At 51.1% G+C, this 14,372-nt stretch overlaps 2 protein-coding genes and 1 pseudogene across 2 annotated transcripts; 1 reads left to right on the top strand and 2 right to left on the bottom strand.

The window, feature by feature from the left end:
- Nucleotides 1–350: 350 nt before the first annotated feature.
- Nucleotides 351–2,204, top strand: SAPIO_CDS9517 (annotated as a pseudogene; the record flags this gene model as incomplete).
- A 4,081-nt stretch (nt 2,205–6,285) lies between these two features.
- SAPIO_CDS9516 (uncharacterized protein) lies at nt 6,286–9,741 on the bottom strand (the record flags this gene model as incomplete). The annotated part of the gene is made up of 5 exons (XM_016790890.1): nt 6,286–6,370; nt 6,525–7,129; nt 7,755–8,162; nt 8,235–9,475; nt 9,543–9,741. 5 exons carry the CDS (start codon nt 9,739–9,741, stop codon nt 6,286–6,288), a joined length of 2,538 nt encoding a protein of 845 aa, XP_016639400.1.
- Nucleotides 9,742–11,493: 1,752 nt separating this feature from the next.
- SAPIO_CDS9515 (uncharacterized protein) lies at nt 11,494–14,036 on the bottom strand (the record flags this gene model as incomplete). Its single annotated transcript, XM_016790889.1, has 11 exons — nt 11,494–11,537; nt 11,713–11,766; nt 11,841–11,992; nt 12,077–12,152; nt 12,216–12,452; nt 12,522–12,653; nt 12,763–12,879; nt 12,953–13,011; nt 13,140–13,191; nt 13,761–13,794; nt 13,848–14,036. 11 exons carry the CDS (start codon nt 14,034–14,036, stop codon nt 11,494–11,496), a joined length of 1,146 nt encoding a protein of 381 aa, XP_016639399.1.
- Between the last annotated feature and the right edge of the window lie 336 nt (nt 14,037–14,372).

Raw genomic sequence — 14,372 nt, 5'->3', positions numbered from 1 at the left:
TGTCGCTTGGGCCATTGACTTGTTTCCGTTGCATAAACTTGGAGAGCATCAGTTCCAAACCTGTCATCGCTTTCCCGCTTACTGCCCTAAATCTGGGACTCTTTCTCATTCCAGGTTTAGCAACCTCTAATTCCGCCGCATTATACCGTCGATATCGATATCGTGTCCTCGAAAACCCAGCCATCTTGCCGTCATGTTATGAAAGAAGACTGCATTTCCATGAACCGTTTATACCACCCGAGCCAGCATTAAGGCGTATGACACTGGCTCCTCCATACCTATAACACGTACGACCGAACGCCTTCAATCCGCATACCACGTTTCCATCTATTCCTCCCCACGAAACAGCCATGTCGGCGGGATATACATCCGTCTTCCCACAGCACTCGCGGGACTCGCTAGAACTCGCCTCGCTCGCTAGTTCCAGCGGGCTCGGAGACGACGATGCCGCGTCCAACGCCCTCTCCTCACGGGCAAGTTTCTCCTCTTCCCGACAAGCCTCCCTCGAACAAGAGGACCCCCTAGACAGCGCCAACCCAGCGGCGCGAGGAATGAGGTCCTACTCAGTCTCGTCCAACTTCGACTTCGCCGCGAACCTGTTCCCCCTGAGCTCGACGACGGGGGCCAGCGGATACGCGCCCATCGGGGTGTCGGAGTCGTCCCGGTCGCAAGGAGCCGGTCTCGGCGGCGCCGCATTAGAGAAGCGCAAGTCGCTGACATACATGAACGGGTTATCGCTGGTCGTTGGCCTCATCATCGGATCGGGCATCTTTTCATCCCCTAGTCAGGTCAGCTCGAACGTGGGGTCGCCTGGAGCGGCGCTCATCGTGTGGGTTGTCGCAGGCGTGCTGGCGTGGACGGGCGCCGCTAGCTACGCGGAGCTGGGGGGCGCGATACCGCTCAATGGCGGTGCGCAGGTGTACCTCGCCAAGATATTTGGCGAGGTTGTGGGGTTCCTGTTTGCGTGGGTGGCCGTGCTTGTGCTCAAGCCCGGAAGTGCCGCTATTATCGCCATCATCATGGGCGAGTATCTCGTTCGAGCCGTTGTAGGCCCCAACGCAGAGACGATTAGCCCGTGGGTGACGAAGTCGATGGCTATGGCGGGACTCATGCTGGTTACGTTTTTGAACTGCATTTCGACGAAGGTGGGGACGAGGATTAACGACATGCTTATGTTTCTCAAGTTTGTTGCATTGATTGGCGTTACGGTTATCGGCATCGTTGTTGCGGCGACGGGATTTTCGTCTTCTGGGGAGGCGAGTAGGGACTGGAAGGACCATCCTTGGTTTGAAGGAACGTCGAAAGACCCGTCGGCCTGGGCTGTGGCTCTCTACGCCGGACTCTGGGCCTACGATGGTTGGGACAACACCAACTACGTCGTGGGAGAGTTCCGTCGTCCAACTCGCGACCTTCCGAGGGTAATACACTCGGCGATGCCCCTCGTGATTCTTAGCTACGTCCTCGCCAACGTGTCCTACTTCCTAGTCCTCCCCCTCGAGTCCATCAATGCGACCAACACCGTCGCCGTCATGTTCGGCGCCAAAGTCTTCGGCTCCATCGGCTCCTTCGTCTTCGCCCTCATAGTCGCACTCTCGTGTCTCGGCGCCCTCAACTCATCCACCTTCACATCGTCCCGCCTTATCTACGCCGCCGGCAAAGAAGGCTACATTCCCACCTTCTTCAGCCGCATCGGCTTCCGCCAGCCCGATCCCCACCACCACTTATCGACTCAACGTACACGCGGATGCCTTACCAAATGCCTAGGCTCCCTACTCGGCGACGACGACGCGGGCCTCTTCTACACGCCCGTCTACGCGCTCCTGCTCAATTTCGCCCTCACGCTCGCCTACGTCATCGTCGGCGAGTTCTCTACCCTGCTCACGTTTTACGGTGTGGCGGGGTACACCTTTTATTTTCTAACAGTGCTGGGTGTCATCGTGCTTCGGGTCAAGGAGCCGAACCTCGAGAGGCCGTACCGCACGTGGATCACGACGCCCATCATCTTCTGCTGCGTCAGTCTGTTCTTGCTCAGCAGGGCCGTGTTTGCGCAGCCGCTGCAGACGCTGATCGTGGTTACGTTTGTGGTGGCGGGGGTGCCGGTTTATTTCTGGAGGATCATGGGGAGGGACGAGGTTGTTAAGAGGGAGAGGGGGGTGAGTGGGGAGAGGAGGAGGCCTTGGTGGAAATTTTGGAGTAAGGAGTAAATGATGTTTAATCCCGAGCGGCGTTTTTCCTTTCTTCTTCTTTCTTGCATGAGCTATGTATACTTTTTTGATGGACGGGGTGCATTCGAGATAGAGGATGGGACTTTTTCTGTTGGGGAGGTGGAATAGAGGATACCCATGAGAAACATGAAGCTCTATTGATCAATGTATCAAGTGTACTAGTATGTCCCCTCGCTGGGGCCGAGACGGGGACTAAGATGAGAGAGAATAATCATAGCGTGGTTTATTAAGGGTTTCTATCGCCCGCGGTGCTTCTCAGGCTTAGCATTTCTGTGCGTTGCGGACACAAATGATGATTTCCGATGAGTGCCCTCGGGCCCTTGGACTGGTGAGGCCACTCTCCCCTATTCTTATCCATCCTGCGTTTCGTCTGACTCTCCCGCTCTCCAGCTTGACATAGGCAATCTACATTGGCAGCGGAAAACACGCCCTCCCCGGCAATTGAAGCAAGGAATTGCAATTACAACCTGCGGACTCATAGCTCGAACCATCTCTCGTCTATGTACAGACTTCAATGTTCTACTTTCTTTCTGCCTTCACGCTCTTACTTGCTATATCACAAGCAAATAGCAAGCCCGGTACAATTGTGTACGGCTAGGTAAGTTTGACAATTTCACAGAGCGAGAAGGGAAAGTGAGGAAGAGTTCCAGAGCCAGTTATGAACATGTGCCTATCTCAAGCTTTGGAGATTCCATGTACTAGATTCAACTTGGCCTCTCACATGTAAACTATTCTGGCCTCCAACTTGACCTAGCCTGAAGATCACGCGGGTTTTATTTTGGTACTTCCTACCCTCTTGACCACAATCTCCCAACACAATCCGGTCTAGATTCGTCAAATGTGGCGGTCCTGGGCTTTCACCGACCAGTGCTCCTTCTCCAATTCTAACCTTCGTTCGAGTACGCCTTCCTTTAAGTAACCCAACTCCATCCCCTCCCTCTCCGGCAGCGCGTCGTGGTTAGCCAAAGCCCACTGGCCTTGCATTCCAGTCGATCCTACCCCTCCCAGTGGTTTCCCAGAGATTTCACACAAACCACGCACTTCCGATACCAAGACTGGACCGGTACGAACTTTTCTTACAAAATGCAACAACTTCCAGGAGCAACCCATCCGCTACCAGTTTGCCTGGGATGCGAAGAGGGTATAATTGCCTACACCTTCGATTCCCATATGACGGTCCTTATGCTCTTTTTCATCACCAGTCATGCCGTCTCGGGTTATTCTTTCTTTCTATTCCTTTACGTCTATCCCTAGATTTACCACCCGCCTTCTCCTGTTGATATGTTTGTTGCTGTTGGTGGTATTTGGCTTAAGACAACTATCCTCCTTGGAGTTCTTGGAGTCGGCGCGGAGACCCTGAGCTACACAGGATGGTTTTTTACGGGACAGCTTAGGCGAGGTGGCCTCCGGCACGAGTACGGATACCCGATGTTTAGGATCTACTGGGGGGCGTTCAACATCTTGGCCGCGATGGTGGGCAAGCTGAGTAGGTGTACCGCATCTCCCAATGGGCGCTTGAAGCGGAAAGGAGATACCGAGTACCAACTTCGGACCCTGTTTGGACGGTTCATAAATATGTGTTTGGCACCCGGTTGGTCAGCTCATACGACGGCCAAGGATCCGAGAGGTAGCATACAAAACGAGGGTAGATCGAAGAAGAAGGAAGAGTGATCAATTGATACCAGCCTAGGAACTATGCGACCATCGTACTTGCCTTTAGATATTAGCCCGGTACATGGTGAATCCTAACAATGTGAATCTACCGGAAGGAATTAACGGTCCGTGTAATACATTTCTATGCCGGGTCAGCTTCCCTTCCCAGATATGCAACCTCCAAATTCAACCAATGCTAATCTCTACTTCCTTCAGTGAACCGAACATCCCCACTGATGAGAATCGTAGTTTCCTTACTGTCATCGATGACGCCGGTTGATTTCGGTCCTCAACTAGTCTGGTCCCAAGGTCTCGAGGCAAGAGCAAACTCGACATGGCTAGGATGACCAAAACTACTTCTGGCGCAGGTCGAGCTTCGCTTTTTTCTCTTCTTTTCCTTTTTCGTCTTCTCGTTGCGGACTCCTAAAATACGCAAATGGATTCATTATCTTTTTCTACTTCGGAGCGGCAAGGGAAGTCGTATTCGGACATCCTTTGCGTGTTGTTCTGCTTCAGCACCCTCATATCTGTTCCTGTGACAATTTCGATCAACATGCACTAGCCCGCTCAGTCCGAGTCGTCTACATCCAGCATCCTAGGTTTCCTCAAGCTGTATTCTTTGGCAGTCTTCGGACTGACATGGGTTGCATTCTTTTGTGAGCTCGGGTTGGCTCGGGTGCGGCTCGGCCGGGACAGGGAGCATTCCCTCAGGGAGATTGAGGGCATTGAGGAAGGTTATTTTGTGAAGGCTTACTACCACCTATCTGTGGGGGCGTTCGCGTGGCTTCTTCGGAAGTTGGGCGCTTCGTCACTATAGATGGGTAGTCTGTAGGTTGGAAACAACCTGGTTTAGTGGCTTCCCACTACGACATCAGTGTTGGCAAATGATCCCGAATCAATCTCGTCAAGGCTGAAGCAGAAGGGAGGCCGCGGTTGGGTGGCGGGTTGGGCCTGGGACAAGCCCCTTCGACAAAGTGTTGTTCCTTTCAACTCAAACTTCATGAATGTTGGTGAGTGATGGGCCACCCGCAATTCTACTGACAGACATGGCTAGATGCGTCTCCACTGAGGTTTTGCAGAAATATAACGATATTTTAAGTACAAGAATACTGGTATTGTCCTGCCTATGCCCACATGAGACGTATGGATCGCTGACTTACTCTAGTTCGACATACACCCAGTCTATAACTCGGCCGTTGCGGCAGCCTTGAGATTATCACGTCCTCACCGGAGGCTCCAGAAGCTATATCGGCGATTGGATTAAGACTCGGAGGAGAAATCAATCCGTGGATATAAATGGAGGTTCCCTGATGGAGACGCTGAACTGGGATATACATATTATTAAGGATCGGGAACAGCTTTCGGTTATAAGGCCAGTGTGGAATGCGTACTTCCTACCACTTTCTAGAAGGTTTATGTATGTAAATTTTATTAAAATAGCCAATCTTCATATGTGGCAAAAATGATTAATGACCCCATCGATCTTTTGGAGCTTCTTCATGTCTTCAGTTAATGTTCTGAGAACGCTCCCTGACGGCTTTGTGAGTCGGCTTCTGCAATTATCATGGAGAGGTCAGTCGTAGAAGACAGCCCCTTAGTGTTCATGGATTTCGTATGTCGTCTTCGCTCTCTTAGAGTGTTCGTCCTACAGCTTCACCGTTCTCACATTCTCAGAATTCCAGCAAAGTCTTAGTTCCGATGTAATGAGCCTTGGCTCGGCTCAGAAGTAGAGATCAGTTCTTACTCTTTCCCCTTCCTCTCATGGCTCCAGGGAGAGGATCGCCTTTCCTTTGCCCCTCTCACACTCGATCGATCATATCCGAGTCATGAGTTAGAATGTCCAAGTTCGTGGCTAGACCCCTTCATCTTCTCTCAACAGGGGAAGACAGTAGGCTATTCGTGAGGCAAAGGTAGTAACTGAGCCGGAGACGATGCCCTCAACACACGAGGAAGGAGCCACCAAGGCCACCCGCCGAGCCCGAGTTAACCATATAGAAACAAACAAAGTCCAGCGCTTCTAACGGGATCTGCCAGCTAAGCTTCTGGTTAATCCTTTCTCCTCTAGGCAGCTGGTGAAAGCGCTAGAGGTCTCCGCGGTTCGAACCCGGTTCGGGCCAAGGTGTAATGGGATTTTTCAGAAAGCTGGCACCGGCGGGTCCTGTTTTTATTTTTGTTATTTATCATTCGTTTATTTTATTTTATTTTATTTTTTTCTCATGTTAACTGTATTGGTATTTCTCTTCCCTGGTTGGATAATGTTCGTTCGCCGCCTACGTGTAGTTTAAGGAGCTAGCAGTTTGGCAGAGAGCTGTGACTTGTGAGCATCTGAGGTGAGGCATTCACAAGAGACTATAATGGCCAAGTCTTCAAAAGGGGCATCGGCATTTACTAACACTGCTTAGACAACTTATTCAGGGCCGGCGTTGGTAGCGAGCGCCACGACGACTCCGGGTGGTGACGGGTTGGCGGATGCCAGTTTCCTCAACTCGAGTCTGTCGAGCTATCGAGGATGCCGTCGACGGGGCATCAGGACTTCCATTGTAAAGCACCGCTTGTTACTAGTATGATTCTCATCCGAAGATGAATCACTCGTCATATTGACCGTTCCCCTCCTAACTTTCCGCCCTGTACTCTATCTCTATATACCTCTCTTCTTCCTCCAGATCCCAGTGCCCCTTCGTAAATCCCTCCAAGACCATCTCAATCTCTCCAAAGTAGTTAGCAGCCCCAACCTCCACGAAGCCCAAACTCTTAAACAAGGCCCTACTCGAGACATTCCTCTCTTTAATCTTAGCCACAAGCTTCGTCAACCGTACCTCCTCGACCTTGCCCTGGCAAAAGGCACCCGCATACTCCGCGAGTATCCTCTCCAAATTCGTCCGTATAAACGCCAGGAAAGCCCTCAGAGCTGCCCTTCCCAGCCCCTGTCCCCTCTGGGCACTCTCCGCAATCATAATGTCAACCTCCCCAAAGACTTTCCTCTCCTTTCTTCCTCCTCTCGCAGGATCAGCAGATTCTTCGGCCTCGTCATCTTCATCTTCGTTGTCATCGTACAGGAAGAAGTTGATGTCACCGAGCATCCTCTCCTCCGCATCATCCTTCCCCACCTCGGCCTTTTCCCCGCCGTTACTCGCGTCCCGGGGGAGGCAAATGATAAAGGTTAGTTTGTCGGCGCTTTGCCTCCATGAGATCTGGTTCTCGTATTCTTCTTCGAGTGAGAGCGGTTCCGAGGCTGTGAGTTCTTGGATTTCCTTTTGTTTTCCCAAAGCGCGCCATGTGTTAGTGCCCCAGCCAGAGAGTAATAAAATTTTTCATTTTTCCAATAGAATTGACCAAGAGGCACGTCTACTAACAGCATCCTTCATCCATGTGTGATACCGCGGAACATGGTGCGCTTCATATGGAACGAGAAGGACTCGAGATGTCGAGACGGCTTAAAACGGTTAGTGAGCGTGTTTCGTGTCTCGGTTGAGGGTGTGTCTCCAAGGATTGGAACATGCCTATATGTTCGTTAAACTTCATTATATCTTATTTCATCTCATTTCAGGCGGTGGCTTTTTTCGTTTTCCGATAGTCTTGGACAATGATTCCGGCGGGTTGGCTGTTTTTGGGCGTTGAAGGACTTTGAGAGATGAGATTTTAGTCTTGGTGCTCCTAAATCGGGCTCCGTTGACGGCAAAGTTACCGCTAGCAGGACGCAAGCTGAGCTAAACTCGGACTGAATAAAGGAAACAAACCGCCATTGCACCCACGATATATAAAATCTCCCTTTCTATAAGAGTGGTTACGCCAAGATAAATATCACACTAATCCTACAAATTTTTTTTCTCTTTACAAAACTTCTGCTCCCTCAGACTGCGGCGCCTCCTCACTCACCCTCTTCCCCTTCCCCCTAGACTTCTTCCCCTCCCTCTTCCCCTTCCTCGCCTTCCGATCCTCAACAAGCGGCTCCCCGTCCTCCTCAGGAAACTCATCCCCAAGCGGCGGGAACAGCGAGCCCGTCGAACCCTTGAGCTCGGCCCTCGGCTTCCGACTCATGCCGTACGTGTTATCGGCACCGCGCACGGCGTACTCGAACGTGCGCTTCTCCGGGTCGACGCCCAGGCGGTCGAGGGCCTCGGAGGCGCGCTCGGGCATGTAGGGGAGGAGCAGGATGGAGGAGATGCGGAAGGATTCGGCGAGGGTGAAGATGACGTAGCTGAGGCGGGCGAGGTTGGCGGGGTCCTGCTTTGCGGCTGCGCTGCAGAGGTTCCAGGGTTCGGTTTGAGACATGTATTTATTGGCCTTGTCGTCTTGTTAGTTTCGAGTCAAGAAAAGAGAAGAGAGAAAAGGAGGGGGGAGTGGGATGTAAGTTACCTCTGTGAGGGTATCCATGATCAAGGCCAAGGCCTTGTCCGGACGCAGAGCATCCATCTCGGCCGCCACCTTCTCACGCAGAGTCTCCAGACCAAGCGGACAAGGTTCAGTATCACTACCCTTCGCCGTCTCCGTCTGCACGGCCAACACCACGCTCCACCTCTTCGTCTTCATAACCCTCGACAACAAATTCCCAAACGTACCCGCCAAATCAGTCCTATACACCCTCGCAACCTCGCCATTCTCAAAGAGCGAGTCGTCCCTAATGGCGCCCTTCCTCATGAGGAAGAACCGAATAGTATCGGGCCCGAACCTGTCGACAGCGAAGATGGGCGATACCCCGTTGCCTGCCGACTTGGAGATTTTCCTCCCGCCGATCGTCCAGTGGGCGTGCGTCAGCAGGTGCTTGGGCAGGGGCAAGTCTAGCGCGAGGAGCAAGGCGGGCCAGTACACGCCGTGGAAGCGTAGAATGTCCTTGCCGATGACGTGCACGTCGGCCGGCCACCCCCGCTCGCGCATGATTTCGGGGGTCCAGTTCGGATAGCCCGTGTTGCTGATGTAGTTGATGAGGGCGTCGACCCACACGTAGACCGTTTGACTTGGGTCGTCCGGCACGGGGATACCCCACGAAAGCCTGTTCGACGGCCTCGAGATGGAAAGGTCCTCGAGGTTGTTCTCGACCCACGAGACGACCTCCTTCATCTTATGTTGCGGCGTGATCCAATCGGGATTCGCCCTGTAAAACTCCAACAACTGATCCCTAAACGCCGTCATCCGGAAATGATAATTCTTCTCCTCAACCCACTCCACCTCGCTCCCGCTCTCCACAGCGGACCAAATCACCTTACCCGTCTCCGGCACGAATGACCTTTGGATCATGCTCTCGGGGTAAAAGCACTCGTCGCTCACGCTATACCACCCCTTGTGCGTAGTCTCGTATATCAGATCCCTATCGTTGAGCTCTTTCCAAAACTGCTGCACGGCCGCGACGTGGTGCGCGTCGGTCGTCCGGATGAAGTCATGCTCCGAAAGGGTGAGGGAGTCGGCGATCTCGCGGAACTTTTGCGCGTAGGTGTCGCAGAAGTCCTTGGGCGGGTGGCCGGCCTTGGTGGCGGCGCGCTGGATCTTCATGCCGTGCTCGTCGGTGCCGGTACAGAGGATGGCGCGTTTGCCCTGGAGGGTGGCCCAGCGCTTGAAGACGTCGGCGAGGACCATGGAGTGTGCGTGGCCGATGTGGGGAGCTGTTGTCCGTGATGTTAGCTTTTTGGGACTAGGGTGTAGAAACATGCGAGCGTCGGGGGACCTTACAGGCATTGACGTAAAAGATGGGCGTCGTCGCGTAGAACGGTTTTTCCCCGGCCTCGATGGCGGAGGACTGGAACCGCCTCTGAAGGAAGGCATGGCGACAAGCGTTGGGGATAGAGGCTCTCGAGATTCGGGCTGGCAGGGCGCGGCTTTGATGCCTACTCAGGATCCTGCACTGAGCAGGTATCCTTAGCAACTGCATTGCGAGGTGTTGCGTCTTATATGGCTCCTAGAATGGACATTGAGAATTGTCGAAAGCTCTTCGCGCATCGGAATCTCGCGCATCCAGCCGGGTCTCGTTTTCTGGGGAAAGCTCTCGCAATATCTGGTGACTTTCTCTCTGGAGGAGCAAGTCCAGGTCCAAGCAAGTAACGATGTACTTAGTACGATGGGCTGCTGCGACTGGTCAATGCTCACATGCCTCCAAAAATTTGGAGCTAATCGATAAGAATAACAGTGTTAATTGGAAATCCTCGTCACTGTACATATTATTTCATCACTCAATTGTCCAAAGTCTCGAGGTCGCATGTCAACTGACCTATGACCCCTGAGGTCAGCCTGTTTTTGCAGGGGTTGATGGCGTCATTTCCATAGGTCGGTTGAACTGCGGAAACATCAACCGACCTATGGGTCACTGGTCAGGCGAGCCACAGAGGAACCAAAACCTTTAAAAAGCTAATCCTCAAAATTCCTTCTATTAAGAGCAATTATTCCCTAATCAATCCTAGATCAATTCACATTCCTTCTATTAAGAATAACTACTCCTTAATCAATCCTGGATTAATTCTATATAGATAATAGATAACTAATTTTTAGAGCTCTTAATATAATTAATTAGAATTAATTCTAAATCGAATTAGAAGTAATTAAAAATAAAATAAAATATATTTATAGGGGATTGATTCAGGATTAATTAAGAGTAAATTTCAAATTCGATTATACCTTCTATTTTTTTTTTCTTTTTTAGTTGCTCGTGCTAGCTTCTTTTTCAGTGGCTTGCTCCTGGTTTCTCTGTGGCTCGCCTGACCAGTGACCCATAGGTCGGTTGATGTTTCCGCAGTTCAACTGACCTATGGGAATGACGCCATCAACCCCTGCAAAAACAGGCTGACCTCAGGGGTCATAGGTCGGTTGACATGCGACCTCGTGACGCGCATTCGAAAAATTGCTCCCCCAAGCCATGGTGACAGTCAAGGTGAGCGGCCACAACGCGCGCCCAAAATGGCGATATGACTGAAGCCGGGACCACAAAGGCACAGACGCATAAAGAACTAAGCTGTAGTACAGAGCATCTTTTAGTAAGTCATTCAGGCGATCTGAGATGAGCTCTCATATCACTGTATCGCCCAGGTAGATTAGCGGTTGTTAGGCCTGCATTGTGAGTAGCTGATGCTCGAATTGAGCATAAATTTCTTGGGGAAACGAAACAGCAAGAGGAGCTTTCGGACATTTCATTTCATATTCGCGAGTGGAAGCATGAAATTACTTGACAGGAGGACCAAGCGAGGGGAAATTTTATCCTTCATACATGATTTTCCAGCCGCACTTAGGTTTGTGTGTCCTGTGTTGCTTGAGACTGCCGTGGCTGATCTGCCACGATTGTGGGTTGCCTCCCTGACATGAAGGGCAACGCGCCAACTGCATCACGTCAAGTGAGATTGTCTCCAGACTGTTAAATAGAGTTATCCTTGGCGACAGGGCATTAACAACAGAAGATGGGACGCCACCTGGAAACTGGAAACGAGGGCTTCCGATCACTGCCCCATGGTGAACTCAAATTCTCTGTCCTTGACCTTGGACACTACCCTCACCACTCCAACTTCCAACTGGCGTTGGAGGCAGGGGCAACTATATTTAGTAGCTCTAACGAAGTTCGGTAATAAACCACCCTTCTATGTATCCTCTTCCTGTCAATTTCACTGGGTGGGTATACGCATTGTTCATATTGGTTGGTCTAACTGTAGTACGACGAAATAATAGTAGTCTCTCCAAAAAGCCCTAAGAAGGATAAAAGAGAACATGGTAAGATTTTCCAGGGGCCTCGTGTGTGCGGCAAAGCTGTCGATATTTCCAATGTCCCCTCCCCTCACCAACCTCGAGCATTGATGCTTGCGAGGTGTGCATACTCTCAACCCATCACCAGTCCAGCTAAAACAGCCATGGCAACACACACAGTTGCTGTAAATGAACAGCTCCCTGCGGAAGCTGCTGAGTCGCCGTCCGAGCTCTGGGAAGTCGGCGTTGTAATGTTGTACGACAATGAAACGTTTCTATCGGAAGTAAATGCCCAGAGCGAGATACCAAAAGCCTCTTCAGAAATCTGAAATGTCACTGTATGAGCCTGGGAATCCGCGCTCAATCCACGCTCTAGTTCGGCGATTGTTTCGCCTTGGGCATCTATCACGCGGACTTCACTGAATGTGCCCGCGCCGACGTTGAGCGTGTAGTTGTAACTGTCATTAATGTTCGTTAACCCCTGTTCTACTCTTCACTGTCCGTTTTCTCTCTCGACTTCTTCAAATGGACTCATCACTCACGTTCCGGCATCGACATCACCAAGATAGAGCATCAAAGCATTCTTTCCATCGTCGGTAAAGTTGTGGAAGAAATCATCTGAGTTTTCGTTAGAGGAAGAAAGCGCACCGATACGACATCGCTGGAGTAAGGGATCCATACCTTCGTTAAGGGTGCTTCCTGGGAGTTCATCTCTCTTTGTTTGCCCTCGTCCGCACTGCGTCGACTTGGTGGGCCTTCCCTTCGCGCAATCCCATCCCGTTACTTCAATAATGTAGTCATTTCCAGCACCAACCCTTCGACTTAGTTGGTTTATCTTGCCCCCTTGGTAGCTGTTTTGCCAGCCCGGAATGCAGATACTAGTACCCGATCCGGGTTTTCCTCCTTGGGCAGAGTTGGCTTTCAGATTGGTTTTAGCAGGTGATTGAGCACTCGGGAAAGAAAGTTGTGAGAGAAGCAGAGACGTACCGAAAGGGAACTCATCACAGGTCAAGTGGAATGGGTCATGCTTAATCGACGCGATCGGGCGGGTCATGTAGTTTGCGTAGGGGTTGCAGAGCATATTTGGTTGTGCTGGATCACACTCAACATCTTGGGAGGCTGCATACCCGGTAAAAAAGAAAAGTATGTCAGAGTCGAATAGTGCGACGGTGATGACCATAGCTGGCGGCATATCATATCGGATGATCTTTTATCAGGTAAAGCTTACCGCAGTACTTCTGCGAATCGACATCGGGACACATGTTCTTGCGGTTTGTCGTGGCATCTGATGGTTTGTAGGTGAGTCTCATCTGGTTCGTGACGCAATGTTGATTCTTCTTCATTCCTGTTTCAGTTTTAGTACATGACGGATCAAGAATATGATCTATACTCCTTCCTCATGCCAGTTGTTTCCATACCTTGACACATGCTGTTCATCAACTGGACGAGAAAACTCTTAGCCCTGAACTTTTTATAACTAGAACAAGTTTTGTGTTTGGGACACTCTTGTGGGCGGAATAAGATGGGCAAGATAATACCTCTCGGTTATCGAGGCAAACCTTTCCGACACGCGAGTTCGGAATGGTGGTTTCTCTCTCAACGTACTCGACCGTGAATGTGGGCAGGTTCTGACGCTTGTCAATACGACAGGCCGTGGCTGTTTCCGTGGCAGTTATTTTGGAGCTCAAGATGGATGTTTTTGTTGTTAATTGACTTGTGGTTCGAGTTATTTCACGAGGTCGCTCACAGTAGCCCATTTGGCTGGAGCACCTCGATCCTGAAGGACAGCCTAGAGGACGGTATTAACGTCAGCGCGAGTGTTTGTCTTTTTTGAGTATTGATGTGTCTTCTGCCTGAAGAGACTGGATCTGCCGAAAATGTAATAGTGCGTCATGGACTCACAGCCACCCGCGCAGTTGAGTTCGCCCGTCCTGCAGCATCCCCGCGCGCCACCAATCTCGTTGCACTTGTATCCAGATTGACAGACGTACGACGAGCAGCAAACGGTCCCAGCTTCCGCACAAGCTTTACCTCCGCATGTCTGGGCTGTTTTAGGACAGCACTTGTTGGGGAAATCTGACCGACAATTGGAATCAATAGGACAGCAGCCAGGTCCGGTACACTGTTGCCACCGTCAGTCTTGCAAAACCATTTGACTTTTTTTTTTCTTTTTGGTTCATCGCCAGGAGTGGGCATGGAGGAAACATCATAATGCTTAATGCTTACACAATTCGTCCCCGCCGGGCAGCATGATGTGGCGCTACACATCACAGGGTATGGGCATTGCGATTGTCGACCAAAAAGATGACCCACTTCGCTCAGCTCTGGGCTTCCAAACAGAGCAGCCAGAGAGAGGGTGCCGTCCACTTCCTCCCCGCCATTCGCCTTGAAAATTTCCCAGTTCTCAGCTGCCGTCGTCCCCGTATCTGGAAACTGCTGGCCGTGGGCTGCTATGCAGACGGCTGCCAACAGGATCAAATTCAGCAGTAATGATGAAGGCATTGCGTTCTTGGGCAGAGTCGGGGCTAGGCTCAAGAAAAAGGATGACACAAATATCAATGATGTTGGGGGATCACTGACGAGCAGGACAAAATACCAAGTTTGGTTCGGATTCTCGAACGATGTTTGTTGGTATTTCTGGATTTAAGTAGAGGGCAGCCTTGCCGATCTTTTCTGTATCTCTTTGCACTAGACATCGCCTCCAGGAACTGCAACACAGGGACCCTAAGAGCTAAAATAAGAGATAGCATTACTTTATAGGTGTTGTCTTCTACTTGGAATGCTGGCAATTACATCGTACCACGATGGGTTCCGAACGACCAACTTGCGGAGAGGAAT

The sequence above is a fragment of the Scedosporium apiospermum genome, assembly GCF_000732125.1.
Source record: "Scedosporium apiospermum strain IHEM 14462 chromosome Unknown SEQ_SAPIO_0143, whole genome shotgun sequence".
NCBI classification, from domain to species: domain Eukaryota; kingdom Fungi; phylum Ascomycota; class Sordariomycetes; order Microascales; family Microascaceae; genus Scedosporium; species Scedosporium apiospermum.
Note: the sequence above shows the minus strand (reverse complement) of the source record. Positions and strands in the feature narration are given on the sequence as shown.